The sequence below is a fragment of the Numenius arquata genome, chromosome 2, assembly GCF_964106895.1.
Source record: "Numenius arquata chromosome 2, bNumArq3.hap1.1, whole genome shotgun sequence".
Lineage (NCBI taxonomy): Eukaryota > Metazoa > Chordata > Aves > Charadriiformes > Scolopacidae > Numenius > Numenius arquata.
This window is the reverse complement of record NC_133577.1, coordinates 28,244,550-28,267,300: the sequence shown is the minus strand read 5'-3', so window position 1 is coordinate 28,267,300 and position 22,751 is coordinate 28,244,550. Positions and strand designations below refer to the sequence as shown.

General features: G+C 40.5%; 1 protein-coding gene across 1 annotated transcript in view; it reads right to left on the bottom strand.

The window, feature by feature from the left end:
• Positions 1-22,751, bottom strand: part of KIF26B (kinesin family member 26B) — a 302,787-nt gene that overhangs the window by 207,972 nt on the left and 72,064 nt on the right. Inside the window, exon 3 of the mRNA XM_074168140.1 lies at positions 620-1,153. Coding sequence (XP_074024241.1) covers positions 620-1,153 — 534 coding nt within the window. The remainder of the gene's footprint in view (positions 1-619; positions 1,154-22,751) is intronic.

Here is a 22,751-nt window from a genome sequence, read left to right as displayed (position 1 = left end):
GGAAAATCTCCCCAGAACTGCTAAGTTCTGGAGACTGGTGGACCAGTTGAATCCATGAGAACTGATAAAAATTAAAACACCAAGAATCAGTTGAATCTGCAGAAGTCCACCAGCATACACACTAGCATCAATAAGAATGTATGTAATTTGGAACACAAAGGCAGTTCCTGTTATATGTAGACAAAGACTATAGGATCATATGCACACATGATGAACAAAAAGACCTTCTGGGTACTTCCTGAATACCAACCCAGAAGTCACTGGTGCACTAGTGTGGTTGGCTGTTGCTCCAGTCAAATATTGTGAGCAAGAACTGTGTGAGGGAATAATTGCATACACTGTACGAATAGTTATCTGCTATTAAAAAAACAGCTTGGTTCTATTACTAATAACAGCTGAATTAATAAAATGTGTTCTAATTAATACTGGTTGTGATCTGTGTCTCCTCCAACTTGATCCCCTATCAGGGAAACAGGAACGTATAGCACTCCTTGTTCTGGTGTTCACTATATGAGCGCTCTTCACGCTTCTACCCAACAGGAGCAAGCAGTGTTAGCATGCCCACACAAGATTCGATGGGAAGAAAACCAACAGGTTTCTTACATTAAAAAATACTTACTTGATAGGGATATAGAGTGACTCCATTTGTTCTCGACAAAGACCAGGTGCCGTCAAGGTACTGATGAGCCTGGATTGCTACAGAGTTGAGAACATTACCGTTGCTGGGGCTGGTGGCCATTTGAAAACTGACCTTGGCTTGGTGTCCAGGAGAGCCATTTTTTTTCTCCACCCCGTTGACAATTCCTAGACTGTTAGGTTTACCAATGTGTTTGTTGGCAACAAAGCCTGTATAATTAGACGTAGCATAAGAAGCAGGCAGGTATGCCCAGTCCCTGGGCTGCAGGCTGCCCATGTGCCGGGGACTCACTAACGTGGGGATATTGGAGAGAGGTGGGGGAGAGCCTGGTGAGGCATCGTAATGTTCTGAGTTGGCAGCTTGCTCTAAGGCCAGCACCATCTGAATGGCCTCTTGCTTCAACTGGTTCAGGTGCGTGGCACAAACGTCACATCTGTTGTCCTTCTCATTCCATGCCTTACGAATGGTATTGGGAACTTGGAGCTTGTCATGAATCACCGAAGAAAAACCTGGGTCCTAAAAAAATCAAACAGAGAAGGGAGAGGGGGGAACAGGAGAGAAATGTTTAACCATGGTCACCGCAGTGAAACATTATTACTGCTGATTGTGCATTTCAAAAGCCAATTTATGAGATAAGCTTAGAATGCAAACAAAGGCCATTAGACACAGTCAACATATGCCAGCAGTAGAGCTGAACAAAAATGAGAAACTAGATTGTGCTGGAAAAAAAAAATTATTTTACTTTTACTGATAAGTGGCAAATATTATAATTCCATTGCAAGCTTCAATGCATGGCAGAGAGAATGAATTAAGCTGCTTCACACCAGTGCACCTAATTTCTGGCTTGAATGAAATCTCAGTTACACAGGTGAAATCAAGAGCACCTCCACTAAAACCAGTGGGCTTGCAGCAAGGTTCACAAGTCCATCTACACATCAATGCCAGTTTTTGGTATTCAGAAAATCCAGGAAATACCTTGTAACAAAAACATAAAATTTTAAAGCCTGCTTGTAAAGGAAAAATGAAAAAACAGAAGTACCATCACTCTCCCAAAATCCTTTCCAGAATTCAAAACAGATAGATATTTGATAAAGTTTTCAAGAGCTTTTCAGCATTTCATTTACCAAAAATACACTTTTCAGCTGAAAAAAAAAAAAAAAAACAACAAACTCACAAATTTTTCTGGTAATCAAATGTTTTACCACTATTTTGGGTATCTGCTGTTAATGTAAAATAAAATAGTAATTTTATTTAGAAATTAGAACACGTATAGGATCAATAATTCATAAGGAATAATTTTCTTCTTGGAAAATATAGTTTTGATGCAAAACCACATGGTTAGGTTTAAAACCTCACATCCTTATCTCACGGGTAGATCTCTGAGTATCAGTGGTACTCTCCACAGTGCAATACGCACCCTGATCTGACTACAGTCATTGAATGCTGACCTAAATTCAGTAAGTTGTGAAGTCAAACAACAGTCTTAGCAGGAGCTTATCACCGTCTTGCTTAGTTCTTACAGTATCACACAGTTTTAGAAATACACAGCAAAAGTGTGTGTGTTATGCAGAACAAACAATGGCAGTTAGGTGACGGAAATATTTCTTGGAAATGTCACACCACATTTTTGTGGTTTTACAGACCAGGCAGAGCAGACTTCACCTCCTTAAGTTTTGGAGACTTATTGGTGGATTTTCTTATGACTACTCAAAAAAAGATTTACAATCAGTATAATCAGAATCTTTTTTTTTTTTTCCCTCTTCATCTTTGTGGCTTTATCAGCTTTAGCAGCAAACTGAAATCAATCTGGGAGAGTGCATGGGAGTGGACAGAAGAAATCACACAAATAGACGCCACCCTTATCAAGTAATTTGATGAACGCCATGCCATCCAAGATGGACAAATTTCATGTCTTGATAGTTTGGCTGTGCTGGGAAAGAATGGGTAGGGGGTATAATATATATATATAGAGAGAGAATTCATTGGTAGAGGGTCATATTCATTATGATCTGTCTTTATTATATACTCAAGCATTTTATTTTCACTGTTTAACTACCGTGAACAGCTCCTCAGCATGCAGTGATTAATTGATTCATAAATCATGGTGCCTTTTTATGCACAGCAGCAAAAGAGCAGTTCTAGCCTCAGAAGCCCAAGAGAGTCATATAAGCTGATGAGAAACAACAGGAGGCTGAGATCTGATCAAGCCTCAAGCTGGTCATTCCTATTCTATGCACAAAGGGGGTCAGAGCATCAAAGTGTGTCAGGAAGACAGGAACTGGATTCTGCACCAACCCTCCCCCCTTAACCTTTCGGAAAAGGACTGGTGGAAATCAGGGGGAAAAAACAGGTTGCAAAAGATGTCAAATCTTATTTTCCATCCCAGACCATAACTAGGTCAAGAGATCACATCAGATATAGGCACCCCACCCATGATGCCAGGTATGCAGGGAAAGACTCTCTATTTCTACCATAATGAGCTAGACAAAGCTACCTATACAGCTGAAGTGAGGTGTGAGTCTTCTTTCCAGGCTCCTCCACGTCAGTCCAGGAAAAAACCTTGCCAGCTTTTCCTTCAGCTAGCTAGTGGCAACAGAGCTAGTTGTTGTTCTTTGAAAGTCAACTTCCCTTAGGCAACTAGGCTTGAACCCAGGTAATTATATACAACATTCAGATCCAGCAGGAGTTCAAGATGGAAATTCCTGGATACTATGATAAATATTCCAAGGAAATAAAGCCTTCTCTAAAGTAAGCAAATGTCAGCATGATATAAATATTCAAGTAGCACACCAACTTTAAAGAGTGCTGGACAGCAGTGCGTTCAGCTTCATCTCAGTGTTAAAACAAACATAAGATCATTTTCTGATACAACAATAAACAGAGAGAAGGAGGGAGGGAAGAAGGAAGACTGTTCCTCCTCAGGAGCAGAAAGGAGGAAAACAGGCACAACCTGAATTGATTACTCCCAAGATTGGCCCTACTAATCTATCAGATTCTACTAGATGGATACCTCAACACCAGGTCCAAGTCTGGAATATGAAACAAAACCCTACAGAACAGCAAATAAATTTGGAGAAACTCAGGTTCCAGAAACAACTAGTCACATTTTGTTCTCAAAACAAATCTGATAGACTTTAAAAGAGAGTTTAGTTTCTTATTTTGCACTGGGCAGCTCCACTGTAATTTCACATAAGAATCAGCTGACAGCCTTGAAACACATTTAACAGGAAGGAGGCCAAAACTGGACCATCACTACACCCTTGCTTGAATAGCAGGGAAATGCAGCTACATGACACTTTCAGTATTTCATCTGCAAGCAACCATCTGTACACATTCCCTTAGGATTGCTTATTAGTTCAATAAACAGTATCTTGTCCCATATGAAATAATGATGGGCAAGCCTCACAGGATAAGAGCTTTGAGCTAGCTGCACTAAGCAGCAGGAGTTGGAAAGGTTATACTCACTACCGAAACTTGTGAGGTCTAAGAAACTCCACAATCTTGGGCATGAGAGCAGATTTGCTTGTGAAATCTGAGGTTGACACTGGAAATACCATTTATATTTTGGCACTCATTTCCAGTCCTGACAGAACAAAGTACAGTGACACTGAAAACTGAAACAGAACTTTAAAAGTCACAAAAAAAGTTTGGTTTGAGTTCAGGGCAAAGGTTCATGATGGTTTCTCTTATTGCTGTAATGGTTCACCCATCTTTAGTATAAACAGCATTAGTATAAACTCTTACTCCTATAATAAACAAATGAAGGCATGTAAGAGGTCTGAAAGCTTCAGGAGATCAGTCACAACACAGACCATAGCATAAATGCACAAGGCAAGCAGTGAACTAAACAGAGTGCACACTGAGTTTTGTTGCAAAGAGTCTCTTCACATTACCTTTGAGTTTTCAAGCTCAAGTAACACCAATTCCAGCTATGTTTAGTTGTTCATCTTCTCCATGGTAACCAGCTAGTAATTAATCCCTCATCTTTGGTCCTGAACTAAAAACCCATAAGGGAAAGACAGATGAGGGAAAGAAGTTTTGCTTTTTAGAGACCCATCATAGACAGGTATGCTGAGGAATTCTTGATTTACCCAGTGAACGTACTCAGCAAACAGGCACTAGTTAAGAAACTGAAGTACGCAGACAGCTGTACCAGGGTAAATGCAGTCCTGACCTCATGGAAAAGGGGGAACAGCACTGCTGTATGATCATGTAAGGTAATGCAGAAGCATCCTCTCTTTCATTTCCCCTTGTAAATCTATACCTTGCTGTATAGTTTTCATGACATTTTAATTCCATAATTAAGAAAGCAGACTACATGAAGAATAATCTCTCCCTTCCTGCTACCCAGCTTGGTGCCCATCATCCTCAACAATCTGTTTCATACAGGTATTTACACAAAGCTCACAAGAAGATATGATGAAAGCAGGCAGAGCTCAACTGGTGGGCAGAAGTGGGCAGGAAATAGGATCAGCAATTTGCACTTTTACATGTTATACGGAACCTCGCTGATCATAGATTCCTATACAAATACCTCATACACATACTACTTTTTTGTAAACATATAAAAGACAAACACTAATAAGGGATTTTGTGCACAACTATTTGATTTGATCAACTATAGCCTACACAAGTTAGACATTGTAACCCTATGTCATTACGTCAAAGAAAACTCAACTATACAATGGATCTCAAGACCTCCTTACCAAATTATGTTCTTCAACACCAATATTATCCATCACTCTTCAGCAAAAAACAAAGCAGTCAATACTAACTAAATCACAGAGGTCAGCTTCCATTTGAAGATGTTCACAGAAGACTCATGGAGTTCTTTTGTTTCTGAAAAGGTCCAGGCAGCAATGACTGCTGGTATGTGATCCATCACACAAGGTGAGGGGAGAAGCAGGGGAAAGCAATGATCAAAGTTCTGCCCAGGAAGAAGTGTGTTTTCCAGACCCTCACTCTCCACAGGCAGGGAGTAAAAGAACTAATTAAGAAACATTAGTAGGAGAGAAGACTTACCCTGATAAAAAACACATGTTTTTCCATGACTCTGCAAACATCTCTACTCTAAACACAATCCTGTTAGTTCCATGGCTAGGGGGAAGGAAAAAAAAAAAAAAAAAAATCTCCTCTATTCTCCTTTCTCTCTTGAGGGTATACTTTCCAGCCCAATAAAGAGATTATACTTGTAAATTTACTTTCCAGAGGCACTTGGATTATTTCCCAAGTGCCTCTGCACCCTAACTTAAACATATCCTATCATCTTCACGGCCACATTTCAGAGATTTGCTGTTTTCAGCATTCCAGAGCCCCAACAGTTGAAAAACAGCTCCTCACTGTTACAATGGCACCACTTATGTTAAAGCAAAAGTATGTTCAAATAAACTGAAGTCAATGGGAGTTTTTCCTCAAATAAGCATGACAGAGATAACACACTATGACTATAAATTAGTAGCGCTGTACAATCAAACTGAGCCAGGAACCCCTGGATAAAAATCAGTTAGCTTGGCGAAGTAAAGACTGAATCATCTGAATTATCTACGGTGGCAGGATCTCTGCTAGCACAAGCAATGTTTTGTTAAGTAAAAGACAAAATTGCACGTGAGCAAGACCAGGGGGGCAGCGAGGTGGCCTCCCTTTTTCTATTGCTCTGTACACAGCAACTAACATCTGCTCTGGGCAAGACCACACTGCCTTACCTTCTCTGTCACAGAAGACTTTCCTCACACCCAACATGTCTTCTTCGCATAAGCCATCAATTACCACTCCCAGATGAGTAAGTGAAACTATTTCCTTTGCTAGAAAAGGAGAACACGTTTCCCTCTTGTCCTTCTGAAACTCTCTCTTTTCCCCACCAGGAACATCCCCCCCATAAGCACTGTTACTACATGTTGGGGAGAGGAGAGAGGAGTTAGTAAGTAAGTAGGGAACCTGGGCAAAAGAAGAGACAGAGGTCATGAGGAAAGCACAGTAGAATACAAAAGAGGCTTTTTATATTAGCCTGTTTCCAGCAAGCCCTTGTAAAGAGACTGTTTTACCAACTGAAGTAAAAACCTCTGCTGTGTTATCATATCCCATCTCTATTATCATTGTTGTTCCTTAAACTTGAAGAACTGATTTCTGCTGCTGACTCAAGCATTCACTTTCAAAAAGGCCATGAGAGTGCTGAACTACACTCAGTATCTCCAGAACACATCTGGGAGAACAGTGGCACCAGTTCTTTTGGAGGTGGGGGGTTGGAGAGGAAAAAATCAAATCTTAATCCTGTCTGGTGTAGCCCTCACAACATTAATAATTTCAAGGTGTTTTTCTTGAGCTGGCACATACTACTGACATTTGGGCTTTTATAATTCAACATTTGTCAGTTTAAACCAGCCACTCTGCAGCAAGAAAAATTTGCTCCTTTGGTTTAGGTTCTCTGTTTTCTTATCTGAAAGAAACAGAAAGTTTGAGCAAGGCTCACCTTACAAACTTGCAGCAGCAGGAAGCAGAAGAGAGGAAACCCTGGAAAAATAGGAGGATTAAAAATGGGGAGGAAGGACAGAAGAAGAGGAAAAGCAAAAAGTGTTTTCCAATTGCTCCATGGATTGGCTTATGGCTCTGATGATGGATCAGCACTGATGGACTTACAGCTGTAGACATCTGGCACACAGGTGTTTGTGTTAGCATTTGATAACTAGACAGCAGCCAAATTTTTAATTGGGTTGGGAAGAAGAGATGAAATAGCAGCAGGAAAATATAAATATACATTCAGTGGTGCAAATCCAGGCTTTGCCGAATGAGCTCTGCTATGCAGTTGTCTATAGCTCTGCAATCCAGACTGAATCTGTGGCCACAGCATGCATTAGGGTATCCTGGAGGGAAGCAGCTCCTACAGCTATGTGGTAGACAAACTCAGCTGTTGCCGAAGAGGCAGAATTTGTCAGCACCCTTTTTATAGCACAAAGAATTGCAGAAGCCTCACCACTTATGCTGGAAAAAAGCAGCAGCTCCATTCTCTCCTCCTTGCTTTGTATTTTCCTGCCTGAACATTGAACAATGCATTTGCTTTCTTAGCCACCAGAGCACACTACGGGTTTCTGTTCAACTGGTTATTCACCTTGACCCTCTAGTACTTTTCTGCATCATTGCTATAAGCAGTCTTGTGTCACGCATGCAACCCAGATGTATCACAGATGCATTTTGGCTCAGGTTTCCAGTCACCACACAGAACTCAGTTGCTATTGCTGCCTCTTCACTCAACTAGGGGCTGGCTACTGATTTGAACTTTCTAACTATTGTTAGAATGAGATGCTTTCAAGAGCTTACGAATGGTTAGCTTTACCAAGAAAATGTTTAGCCTCACTCATCACCAATGTGGTAAATGTGATGATACCTTTTTTTCATAAAACCTTTCTGATTGCCATTCATATAGAAACTGTTCTTTATTGTTGATATCCTGTTACCCACCCTTTCAAGCCCATCTGGGATAAGCATGAAGCATGACTGACCTATGATTACATGGGCCAGACCTGTCAAAATGCTGGAATAACATTAGTTTTTCTTTGATCCTTTCAAACTTCCCCATTATTCCAAGCTACATCAAATCAACAGATCACTTGAACCTCTTTGAGTAACCAGGCTACAGCAGCAATTACTGTTCTGATACACCTCCACTTTTTCAAACTTGAGCTTGCTTTTCCTGTGAGAAGAGCATTACAGTTCTTTGATGAACGGCAGCACTGAGCTACTATTGACACTGTAACCAGTGATTTCTCAAACAGCTGTCATACCTGAACACTAGTAACTAAACATCACAAGTGTGAAGGTCGGGACAGTATTTGTGACACCTATGTACTTACTGTTCTACTGATTTATAAAGGAGTTTTTAGCAAGCTGAAACCTCTTGTAACTGCTTTTCAACATGAGAATCATATCCCTTCTATTTTAGGCAAACAATGATGAGGAAGATTACTGTGGTTTTTATTACTGTGGTTTTTATTTCATAACTTAGCATTCTCAAAAGAACTATTCAGTATGTAACATTTTTATCAAATCTGTTCAGCTTCGGCACATCTACAATTGACATACATCAGAGAATCAAAAATTTTCTGTTCTATTCAGCCTTTTTTATACTGTTTTTTTAAACCATTTCCGCATGCTCACACTTAGGTTTTTCTCCCCACTCTAAGAAACATTAGTATCTTTAAACATGCAAGATAACTGTTTTGGAGTAAAAATAAATAAATTTAAAAAAAATCAATACAGGTTATTGGTGACTTTTACAATGGTTAGAGCTTTGCCTTTGCACGTGCAATGTTCCTTTTGGTTTTTCTTTTTTTTAATTCGCTCAGCTTTCAGAACAATGTCACCAATTTCCCCACTTCACACTGAGGTTCCAACCTGGCTCAGCAGAGATACCTTTCATTCATCTAGGATCTGCTCTCCTCAAGCAACACTCATTCAGGGTCTCTTAATCTGGTTTCTTTTTTGTCACTATCAGATTTTCACCTTTCTCAACTCAACTGCAGAGGAGTTGGGAAGGTCAAAGATATGGACTGACTAGAATTAGAACATTGCAAGCCTTAGCACAACACTAACTATGGTCAGTTAAAACCTGAGGAGTTAAGAGTTTTACTGCAGTCTAACAAAGCCATTTGAAATTCACACCTTAAATTGACTTTCTTTCCTGTCCTTGAACGTGAAAACACCAGGCAACCCAAGAAATCTTAATCTTAGTAAAACTGCAAGTAAAATCCTGCCCGCTTTATTCAAATCAGATAGAGTATATATGTGTGCCATCTAGGAAACAGAGAATTAATTTTGTTCCTAACAACTGGGAAAGTATATCAAAGACAACAGTCACTTCACAGTAATAATGAAGTCTCTCCCATGCATATTCACAGTCAGAGGCACATGAGAAATTGAAATGTATTTGCCTCTTCTCTCTGTTTCCATTTTGCATTAGATAGATAACATAGTTAAAAACGTGTAATTTGGAAATTGGAGCGAGTCTCCCCTCTGCACCGATTCTCTAATTTTTGTACATGCAGAGCATTCCAATCTGCATACAAACCTGCTCTTGCCACTCAGTGGCAGTCACATTTCACACTAGTTTTAACAGGTGATTTCTACCAGATTTTTATCCTGGCTGGACCAAAGAAACATGCAACTCAACATCTGCAGAGCTGTTACCTGCCTTCTTTACAGCCATTTCCTTCATGTGAACGCACCCAGTATCAAACAAGTGGGCATCATGAAAGCTGGAGGATTAGTTAAGACCATGGAGCAGAGTCCCAGATCACTGTGCAACCCTCGAGGTTGCAGAGGGAGAAGATGAGATACCTCCTTGAAGCTAATGGTGTGAACTAGGGGGGACGAAAGAGAGGGAGAGGAGAAATCAAGGCAATGATCCATGAAAGGATTAATGTTTATCCAACTGGTTTCTGATAGAAATAATTTGAAGGTCTACTGATAGGGTAGGCAAAGATACAGAATTGCTGACCTAGAGAAAGATCACAACATCTCTATTAAAATGTTGTATGCCACCCTGCTTTCCCAAAAGACTTTATGCTGTGTTTCGGGAGGACAGAAGTTGCAGAAGAGCATCCTGTAAGCAGTTCTGAGGTTTGACAGCACCTGTCTGAAACATCTTCCTTGACACATACCAGGCCTGCAGCGGGTTGCTGCTCTAAATAGTAGCCACATACCAGGTGTTGACAACCACTTGCACCACAGGCTGCTAATGTCCTCTGCTGTCTAGCCATACAGGCTCTCACAGTCTCACTTCGATCTGCTAAATCTTTCTCCCTCAGTAACATTTGGCCTGTTATTTACCACCTCTTTCTCACCCCAAGCCATTCACCCGCAAAAGAGCTTTGCTTGCTCCTGCCTCAGGATTCTTCAAACTCCCATCGTATCCAGGTTCAAACTACATTTCAGTGACTTGGTCTCTTGGAAATCCCTCTTTTTCCCCCCCAGAGTGGGAAAAGCACCACCACCCTGTTCCTTTCTTGCCAGCAATACAATGCTCATGCTCCCTCCCCTGGTTTGTGCAGCCTTTTGCAGTCCAGCCTCAGGCTCTCCAGGCTTATCAGGTGCACAGCTCCCAAAAGCAGCAGATGCCCTTTGACCCTTCTCCTGCCTCTCAGCCGTGATGCTCTGCCTCACTCTGTGCTCCGATCCTAGCTTTGGGTTAATTGATACCATACTTATTACTTTGGATGTGTATGACATTACTAATGATTTTTATTAGCACTTGGTTTTGTGCTTATTAATAACGTGAACTGAGAAAAGAAGCCCAGTGCAACCCATTGAAACTTTATTCTAACAGTTTTACATTAGCTCAGGATGGGTTACATTTGCTTGTGAAAGCTCCTCAGCTTTGATGTAATACCAGACATAGTTTTGTATTTATAGCTGTTTCTGTTAACACAGTTATATTAAGAGCTTGTTAATGATCTTATTATCAAATTGTCTAATTATGGTTTTCCTTAATTTCTTTTGTGTGCATGGAATCACTTGTAATCATTGACTGTGATCCCTGGAACCCCTAAGATGAGATGTAACACAGCAAAGACTTCTTTGGAAGTGAAATTTGGAAGTGAATTTGTATATGAAATACACTTCTCTCTCTCGAACTTTATCAACTCTAATGGCCCTTCTACACATTTCTCATGTACAATAGTTCAGACATATTTATACCATTTTTATGCTTGTACAAAAATACTAGACATAAGAAAAAAAAAATGCACCATGAAAGTTAAAATCTTTATCCTAGAGGATGCTGAGTGGCCCCAACCTCCATGCAGCCAAAGAAATCTAAGAGCATTAGAGCAGCCATGAAAGAACATTTATTCCACCTAGTATACAGGGACAGGAAGCAGGAGCACACCTCAGCTTTTCAGCTGGGAATAAATTCAGGAGCAAAGTTGTTTGCAGGTTTCTGCTCTAGTTGGCAGATCAGCTTATGTTTGGTTAGCATGGTATAAATATTCAGAGTATGCAAAGGGAAGGAAGAAGAAAAAACAAGATCCAAAAAAAACTTAATAAAAGTAACAAGAATCTGCCAACTCTCAGTGGGAACAGAATTACACTGTCACGACTGTCTCACATACAGTATGAGGATAAACTGCAGCGCATGGGACACCTTTTCACCAGGTAAAGCTCTGTTCTCCAGCCTTGGGGCAGTTGCACTGTTTAACTATGCCAACCCAGCTCAAGTGGTAGAATGAGTGTTATGACAAGCCCATAATACACAGCCTTTTTCTCTTAAGTCTGCTGCAAACATACCTACTAAATTTCATTAAACTGTCTGTGCATGACTTTCTACACAAACTATAAGCTAATCTGTATACTTCAGCATATGCTTCAGCTCCAATTCAGCAGACTGTCTGCATATGCTTAGGCAGGGATTGCACAGGATTTGGTATTTTGTGCCAAGGGTAGGTGACAGAGACTGGGTTTGAAGGGCTGGTGAGTGCAGGAATATATGTGGGGAAGATAAGAAGCTGTGGTCGGGATGGAAGCTGTTGGGCTGCTGAGTGTGGCTTTACATGAGAAGAGAGCTCCAACTCCACTCACTGTGGCTTTTGCAAATGCCAAAGGACCTGCTTTTGGCTGCTTCCTCACAAAGTGATCCAGAAGGCATCTACCACACCAGCACTGACTCAAGCTGACACAGTTTGCTGCTCTGAGGGAAGGTACTGGCTTGGGTCCCGAGGCTGATGGGTCACTTTGCTGCCAGGCATCTGGTGATGTGAGTATAGCAGAAACGTTCAAGGATCTGAAGCCAGCTGAAGTTGATATAGAGGACAATATGATTCTGTGGGCCTTGGTCAGCCCCCTGGGAACACTGCTGCTTCTGAACACTTACAGCCAGGAGCAAGCAACGTGGTCTAGCATTTACCACTGCACTTCTCCAGGCTGGTAAATGCTCTGTTTCAATACATATCTTTACAGTCAGATTTGTGACATTAGGGAAGCTCTGGAGTACAGCTAATCACCACTTTTATTGTTATCGCCTATTAAAAAAGAACATCCAAAACTCAGAAAGTAGGCATCGTTTCAGTTCAGGACTACTGGGTTTGTTCAAAAGTACTCACTCACACTGTACAACCCCAGGCTGTCACAACCTCCACAGCCTGTATCCCATCCTCCGCACCCCCACAAGATCCCAAGAAATTCAAACGCTGGAGGATGTGACAGGGCTCAGTTGGAAAGCGTTCTCACCAAGGTCTCAATGAAAGCATTCAGAAGGAGGCCAAGCACTCCCCTCCCCACATCCATTCACTGCAAACAGAAGCCTCAAGCCCTTGCTGTGGGACCTCAGGGGACAGGCACATAATGAGCCCTCACTGCCAAACAGCACGGTGTTGCTGGCCCCCCATGACACTGATCTACAAGTGTGGGCTAAAAACACGCCTCCCCCACCCTCACCACAGCTCACGTTCTGTCCTGAATAAGCTGACTGCTGACAAGCCCAAGAGGGGATCAGCCTCTTGACTTGTGTGGTCTGATGAAGGCTAAGATTACAAATCTTTTTCCAAATAGTCCCCATGTGAACCACATTAAAAAAAAAAAAAAAAAAAACACACACACACACAAAAAAAAAAAAAAAACCTACACACCACACCAGTGAGGAGGGGGAAGAAAAAGCTTCCAGTAGAGCCTGGTAACATTAGCCAGCCTCAAACCAAAATACAATGTTCCTCAGGTTACAGTGTCAGCTGAAAAGCTCTCTAATGATTGGGGAAGAGAATGGATTTCCAACCTTTGTAAAGATTAAAGACACTGTTCATGACTTCAGATTAATACAGGGCTCCTTGTGTACCCAGTTACAGCATAATCAATAGGGAAAAGGAAATGGCATCTGAAAGGATTAAGCGATTAGTTCTAGAGGTAGCCACTGCCACTATGGCACTGCTTTTGAAATACACTGAATAAGGCTACCCACCCTCTGTCCCTACCCGAGGGCACCTCCTGCAATTAATCTACAGAGCAACCCTCTATAAACTCAGGCTCCAGGTTCTCTACTACTGTAGATTCAAAAATTAAACAACATTTAAGAAAACTTACACATAACTCCTCAAACAAAAATGATTTATGATCAGTAGAGCAAACCACTGTTGCCTTAAAACACCTTGTAAGAATTTCAGCACATCTGATTAAGTAAACATGTTACAAAATCTACATACCTGCATAATTCACACAGCCTGGGGAAAAAAAAATATCTACTTTTTGTTATTTATTGACAGACAAGCTGACATCTGGATTTAGATTTTTTTTTTTTTAAATAAAAGCATACTGTCAACATCATCCTGGAAAGATGCTTCAAAGAAAACAGTGCTGGGAAGGGTGAAACAAGGAGTTGTTATTGTACTAGCTTAAATTTATTTTTGTCTGAATAGCTGAAAGCTACATATCCAGAAAGAAAAAGAGTAAGGAAATCCAACTTCAATTGCAAGACAGAAAGCTTTCCTACCATTGCATTACCTTATTTTCCTTAGTTTCATTTCAAGAGTCTGGGTCTCATTAATTTAAATTTAATATTAGTCTCTATTTCTCTCTCATGCATCTCTCTGATTCACAGAGACCTGGACAGTTCCTTCAGAGATTACTTTGTTCTTCACTGAAGAAGATGGGGCACGGGCTAAGGAGCACAGTGTCTTGGAATTAGCACCAAACCTCATTATTTCTAATGCTGTAGTAGAAGAGCCGCAGTGAGATGGAGACAGAGTAGGAGAGCAGAAGGAGTCTGAGCAGATCAGCCATGATTAAAGGTGCCACTGTGGCTTTAGGCTAGATTCACAAAGCATGGCAATATGGAGCATTGTGCTTGTCCTTTGCAGTGAGCTCCCATAGCAGTATCTGGAACCTGGACCTTAGTGCCTGAGGCCCTTAGATCAGCCATGAGGAGCAACATGGAGACTGTGAGCAGTGACACCCAGCAGGGGAACCACATAACGTTGCAAAGAAAAGCTGCCAAACATGAGGTTGTATCTTGTGGTTATAAACACCCAGAGCTGTGTTCTACTAGGATTCACCCATTAGATCCTCCCCAGCTGCTAAGGCAGCTGCATCATACTCTCCACACAGCGGTGAGGCTGCATTCCTTTAGGCCAATAGCACTTGGCAGAGCAGCCTTCTGGGGTTTAAAACCTCCATCTCCCCAGAAGCTGCACTGTTTACCTTCAGGCATGGCAAGATAAGACATATATCTATTATTCTTGCAGAAGGTGTGGCTCTTGAGCAGCCATCACTGTGCTACTTTTAGGCCCGAAGTCCAGCTCACCACAAACAGATGTGGCGCCATGGAGGAGTGTTGGGTCAGCTAAAGTCAGCCCTGCCACCATCTCTCCTTCTCCACACAGCTGAAGTTAGACAGTTTTCGAGGAGCAAGGCAAGTACGAAAGCTGCAGAGCTAAGACCTAGTGAGAGAAATCACCCTCTGCATGCCTTGATGTTGTGACTTTAATCCACTTGTCTGGTAGAAACCCATCTTAATTGTTGAGGGCAGTGGCCTAAGCAGGGAACCTGAGCTTCTCCAGGTCTTGCTGGACACCATCATGTATAGGCTGTTTTATGCCAAGGCTGCTTAGTGCAGCAGCACCACCTGTCAGAAGGACAAGTCCCCATTTTGGCACAGGAGTGTCATTTACTTGGCTCTTGCCATGCACCTCTGAATATGACTAATCTTGCATGGGAAATGATCAATTGTCATGGCACATCAACACAACCAAAGACAAGTGTCCCAACTCAACTGACCTAATTTAATACCATCCAAGACCTTCAAAATCAAAGATTGCTGATTTATACAGTTTCTTGAAATTCACTGCCACTACCTCTAAGCTTGAGGCTTAGCTTTAGATATTCCATGTATTAAGTTAGAAGAGAAATTCTCCTCAAAGATCACATGGGCTTTGTTACATAGTGGAGAAAGGAGAAAGCAAGGGGGAAAGGAGAAAAAAACCACCAAGTAATCAAAATACTAAAAAAATAGAACAGAATCTCCATTGTCAGCCCTTCTTCTCAGAACCTGGGCAAAGGATAGAGACTGCCCTACAAGAATTCACTCATTTCTTTTCTTTTTCTGATAAGCAGAGTAACACAAGTACCAGAGCCCTAGGACATAGCGCTACTCAAGCTAGCAGGAATAGTAGATATGTCTCATAGGAGGAACAAACTACACTTGCAAGCTGGGAGCTGTATGTAAGGACCCAATTCCTATATGCCAACAGACCATTTTGGAAATATACTGGCTTCGCTTAGTATGTTTAAGGTGAAGGGGTTTTTTTGTTACCCATACTTCAAGTTTACGTGTGGAAATGTAGTTGCATGGCACAATCAAATAGCTTGATATATTTTTAATTACAAGCATTTTAGCTATTTTTGCAACCATTTGCACAGTTTGATATTAATAAACAGAATTGTGTAATCTGGCTCAGTCTCTGAAATTATTTCACATATTTTTATCAACACTACACAAGCTACATCTAAGATCTTCAATGCTTTTCCAGAAGTGATACTAGAACACTGGGACCTTTTTGTTTTATTAATGTTTACAGAGTCTGCATTGAGGACTCCACTGATTACCATAGGGACTGGCAGTCTGGAGTTACTGGGAAGTTCAACTCCCCCTCCCTCCCCTTCTCCCCCAATTTTAAATGCTTCTGGTGTTCTCAACTAAATCCTGCATTTAGCATTGTAATTTAACTCACTCTCCCATGTTACCATCCATAGAACGTTTTCTGGCATTCTCGCAAAATTCCACCAGAGACCTTTTTTGGCATCCACTTCTATAGCATTTTGTGAATTTATTATGCGAAAGTTAAGGGACACAGAAAGAGAAGGATTACGGACACATCACTTGGTATATCCAGTGCAAATAATAACTGTAACGAAGTTTGATGTGTGTATATACATGCAGAGTCTTTATGGCTTTTTTTTTTTTAAATTAAACATTGAACACTACTGCATATTAAGGTCATTTTATTTCTAGGGAGAGCTATACCTGCACAGCTAGAACATTTTACACCATCTTCCGTAACAGATGTGAACCTCTGATTCCACACCTCCTGCCCCTGTTCCCAGCCAGGCTTTGTACACAATTGTTTTCACATTTATTCTTGGCAGCAATGTCAGCCATGCCAGATGCATAAGGTGTTCCCAGCACTCTTACACACAAATAAGCACTGAAATGTCTCTGTTCTGAACTCTGCTATGGCTAGTTTCCTCATGTTCATGTTAGCATTTAAAAACTTGATGCAGAACATCTCTTTTGCTACTTAATAACATATAAAGTCAGCTTTCAGAGAACAACACAAAAATAAATCTCAAAGGTTTGAAGACAGTATAAGTTATCCCTCTTAATCATATTTAGAATTGTTTTTAACTTCAAGAAGGGAATTTGCAGTTAAATGAATAAATAATTCTGACTCCTCCCTGACCACATCAGCCCCAAACAGAAAACCCGAAAACATGCACTTCCTATACTCTCCTTGCCCCAGTCCCCAGTTCTGGCTGAACCAAGAGTACTCGGTACAATCTGAGTGCAGGAAGCAAAGCAACAGAATCACAGGACAGTTGAGGTTAGAGACAACCCCTGGAGGTCATCTCGTATAACCTCCTTGATCAAGCAGGGCCACCTAGAGGAGGCTGCCCGGGAACATTTCCAGATGGCTTTTGAGTATCTCCAAGTAAGAGACTCCACAATCTCTCTGGGTAATCTGTGCCAGTGCTAAATCACCTGCACAGTGAAAATGTTTCCTGATGTTCAGATGGAAGCTCCTAACCCTTTTTCTCATTTCTTTTGGAGCAATGCAGATCTCTGTGTAGGCTGTGGTACCTGGTAGAACAGACGCAGCAAATTGAGCAAGGTGCAAAACCCATCCAGAGTTCAAACCACCATCTGGGACATGATTCCTAAAGATTCCACGTCTTTAGGCATACTCACTATGGAGTGAGTATACCTCATATAGGAGGCCAATATGAAGACTCATCACAGCAACCACTGCTACTAAAAGTCATTTTCTCTCATTTCCTCAGAAGTCAGGCTTCATTTACAGTGATAGAGCAGAAAGCACATACTGTACATGTACAAACTGGGCTCAGAACACATATGCTTATGTCTACTGTCAAATACATTGTGGCACACTCCAAAACAGGAGCAAATGTGCAAACTGGTGCATTGTAGCCCTTTGGTAAATACTCTGCCTGGGTAAGAATCAGCCATCATCCTGCTGACAGCTTCCATTTGATTTGGGACACTACCTTACATTTTAGGCGTATTCTTGATTCAGTGCATTAAAATGTCTTTCAGGTCTCATCCCCAGAAAGTAATTCTTATGTCATGTTTCATTTGCAGCTTTTAGTACATCACTCATGAGATAAATCCAAGAAACAGGTTGACTATGTGCAATGTCTAAAACAAAAAGGATTTTTTAGGGTAAAGCAAGTAGTGTGCAGTCTGGTGATTCCTCACATAGCCATACAAGGCTGTAAAGCACTTCCACAGGGAGGGATGTATTTTAGCTTTAATGGCTCATAATGTCCAGTAACCTACAGAAATTTTGTCTCTCTGTCTTCTGCTAAGGCCTATTAATTTCATATTAAAACAAGTCTGTGAAAACAGAAGTAAATAGTATAAGAAACTGCCAAGATGATAATTTTAACTTGGTGTCACAGCAGTCCTGTGTGCGGAAAACCCCACGGGAGGGAAATGGGTGTCGTACCTACCACTGGGCTGTAGAAAGGCTTGACCAAAGAGCATGGTACCCAAATACCTACACTGCAGACCCACAGCACCCTGTTCACAGCTGTGGAGTTCCCTGACTTGGATCACTGAGCCTTAACACCAGTACAAAATTCAGTTTTCAAAAGATATTTGCTGTACCATTCTCTTTATTCTGCTCTCGGAGAGCACAGAGGCACCATGCAAACAGCTGTGGGTCCTGAGGCCACCCCCCAGCACTTTCCCACCCCTCTGAGCTCCCCAGGGTTTCCAGCTACCAGAAACTTTTCAGAAGTCAAGATACCACTGCAATATGTGACTAAAAAAATTAAAATAAAATAGAAACCCTATAAAACTAAAAATAACTGTAGACTATTCTTGTGTTGGGCGGGTGGAGGAGAAAGGGAAGAAAAGCACAGTAACAAATCCAGTTATTATGCGACTTACTCCATGGAACATCTTTTCTTGATTACATTTATTAGAGAGCTCTTATCCAAAACCTCAAATTACCCTAATTTGAAACACATTAGGCTTTTTTAATGTAAAATACTAACCGAAAGAAACTGAATCTTGCAAGAGCAAGAAAGAATCCAATTTTTTGCTTCTAACGATAAACAACTTGCACTGCAGTCAGGCAACAAGAGCAGATCTTTAGTGCTCTATATCCTTTAAATGCTCAGGGCCTGGTCTTGCTCACACTAATTCCATTAGGACCAAATTCCAGGATTTAGTCTCTTTCCATTTTTCCCTTCACATAGTCCCCAAGTTTTTCTTAACTCCTCCGCTCTTCTGTAAGTCCTGCATAAATATGCAACAACTTTACGTTTTCCAGCCTTTCATGAATTAAAAAAAAAAAAAAAATCCTCCGATAAAACATAGGATTGCTTTGTATATGGCACTTCAAACTGTTATCAGTGAACACAGCACACAACAGTTAACACTAAGGAAATGCTAGATCACTGCATGCTGATAATTAACTCCCTTTTCCACTTTCTCAGCAAAATGAAGAAAATCACGTTCTCATTTAAAATTAGAGAAGTTTAAATTTTGTAAAATGAGGTTCTTGGAGCATTCTATTTTCCCTTTCCAAAAGGAACAAACAGAAAAGCAAATTCCCAGGGCCCTCTATTTTACCAGGTTCTCCTTACATAAGCAACCTTTGATCAAATATCTGAGCAAATTAATACCATCCAGTTACGTATTTATTTCCTCAGTGTCTGCTTCTTCAAAACAGCTCATGAATATCAACCTCTCAATTGGGCCATAGTTTGAAAAGCTCCGTAACTTTGGAAGTGCTGCTGCTCAAGATTTTAATTTTTACTAACAGAGCTTCTAACCAACATTCCACCAGCTCAGCTGTGCGTGTAATGAAGACTTTAACAGATAATTTATTTTTTAGATATGGTACAGAAACAGTACCATTAATAGAAGAAGGATGTTGATCCAAGTGAAACACAAACACTAGTGAGCAGACATCATGAGAGTGGATACTTTGTTCTAAGTTCCATTACACTCACCACAGCAGCATGTAAGCATTTTTCAGTTGTAAATTAAACGGTTAGTTTTCTTCTCCCCAGACGGAGAAGCACATGAAAGAGTATGAACACTTCTTTTGACATACCAGGTATTAATACCAACAGGAATCAACCATGCAAATCACAATATACTCATATATAAAAAAAAAGGAAACTACTTTGTATGTGGAACAGGCTGCAGGGAGACTTGCAATGAATTTCATTGAGACTCATCCTAAAGTTGGGTGCACGAGGGCTGTGTCTCCATCAAAAACAAGCACTTTTTGCAGTTTCACTCTGAAGAGTAGTCTTGGATCTTCCATTTCTATTTCAGAGTTTTAATTAATGTTTTAGCTATGCTAAGACCATGTACTAAGCACTCCAGGTTTGACACTGTATTTCATCAGAAATCATTGCAAAGAAGGGAGGAAAGGTTGCATTGCCAAGGAGCTATGCTTTGGCAGTAGCAGAAATACAGACTGAAGGCTTTGTTTATTGTGCACTTCTCTATGCATATCCCTTTCAACTTTTAGTCTGAAGAAAATTAAGCCTAACTTAAATCTTTAAGGTATATATAAAAGCTGAAAAATACAGATTTATGCCTCTCAAGCTATGTTCCATACAGTACAGACTAACAGATACCCCTCAAATTCTTCTATTTCATCTACTGGATTAGCAATCATAATTTTAAGAAAAAAGTTTTAGTTCTCTGCTTTGATCTCGCAAAGTATCTCACAAATCCACAGACTAGCAAGGGTACACTGCAAGGTTTTCTTTCTTGTGTTATCATACAGATCATCATTGTGTTTGACAAGTGACCGAAGCCCAGACATCAGGAAACAGTGGGAGATCATACTAAACACAAAACTAGAAGCAATTATACCTCACTTGAAAGCCAGATCTTGCCCAGCTGGCAAATCAACTAACACTTGTGTGTGGAGTGAGTACATTTTTTTCTCTGCCAAGATTCCTTCAATGAACTGATGAGATATCCACTTTTCTCCATCCAGAGTAAGATTTATAGTGTCTTATGAAGCAGGCTGTTAATATAAGTCCAGCAAATCAACATGGCAAGGAGAAAACAATAAGCGAGTGTGAATGGGATTGATGCAAGAAGTTGAAGTAAACGGGAAAAAAAAAATCAAAATTGTAAGCAAGGTGAAACTCTGTTGACGAAGGGAAGGCTCATTCATTACATGAGAAGTTCGGCATAGAAAGCATTAGCCTTCCTGACCTAGAATCTCCTTCATTTAGGGATCCTTCAATGACAAGTCCGTCTACTTTGGAGATATGATTTTATTAGTGTAACTAAAAGACCTGGGACTGGTTTCTACTGGCGCAAGCACACTTTTCATCTAAGGAATCAACGCTGAGTCTGAGAACCATATCTTTAAATCAGAGCAGTCCACACACTTAGTGGGCTTTGGGGCATAGCCACAAGTCAAGTTGAATGATTTTGTGACTCTTATAGTTCCTTTACCACAGTTTTCACCTCTCCCGAAAGGCTGACAACTACACATATCCACAAAAAGACACAACTAATAGTATTAGCAGTTCCTCAGTGACACAGCAGTATAACCAAGAATTTGCACAGGTAATATCAGGCATTAAAAGAGTCAGTATGACTTAAAAGCTTTCAATTCAGTTCATATCTGAACAGCATTTGGACAGCATCATAAAGACATAAAAAGAGGGGATATACAGAGATGGAGTACTCTAACATCACTTTAGACTAAGGCCACAATATAGTTAGAGGAGGCAGACAGGTTACTTTTAAGAGTGTCTTAGTTTGTAAAGTCACCTTTGGAGGGCTTTGCTTTTCTCCACTGACTATAAAAATACCCTAAATCCATCAAACGGTTAGAATGAATATAATATTTCAAGTAATTTTTGCATAATATGGCTAAAATACTGAAACATATTCCAAGTCATTTTCTTCACAGAAAAAATGAATTTTTTCCTGGTGGTTTATTTGCATGAATTCCTAATGCAAACCCCCAGCCTAGAATTCCTTAAGCACAAAGAGAGGAAAGCACAAAGACCTTGCCTTGACCAGCTCTGCTTACATTCTCCCAGAAGTAGGGGTACTCCATATGACTTCCACTTCCAATGTCATCTATGCTGAGGCAAGGTCAAAAGTAATACAAAGAAAAGGAAAAAAAATGTACTTACTTTATTTCACAGGAGAAAACTTCACAAAACAGAACAGTATAAAAGAAATGGGCATTTTTAAAAGGAGCACGGAAAAAACTTTATGAATCAGCCTAGCACAAGTCCATATACTATGTCAATTTATTTTAGTTCAGACTCTTACCTTACAATTCTCAGACCATTTTTCACTTTGAACGACACCACCAAGATAAAGAGGCTCTTGAGATCACCACACTAAGCATATGTTTGTGTTAGAAATACAGAAATGTACTGTGAAATACAAGTCACAAAGAGGCAACTTACATTAGTTTTGTACATAAGCCAAGAGTGATTTCTATCTGTTAAGTCTCATCCTTCAACTCGGCTTAGGCACTAAAGTATAACTCCACCTACTACTGCATAGAAGAACAAAGGCTAACAGTACAGTTTACGGCTAGGCTCACTTAGACACTTCCTAAATGACTAGAAGTCTATTCCAAAAAACTATACCCATTAAAGTGTTCAGAATAACCAACATGAATAACAGAAGTGGTGCAGCACCTCTGAGATGACAGAAAAACACCACACTTGTAATTGTTTCTTTCCATTAGTCCACAGGTTGAATATCAACTTTGGACTTCCCACTGGCAAAAGATTAGAAAATAATGCAGTCAGGCATTCCTGCTCCTCTAGTCCAAGTAAGTAGTGACAGGTACAGGAGAAGGAATACAGACTCTGTCATGACAGGATGAACCCA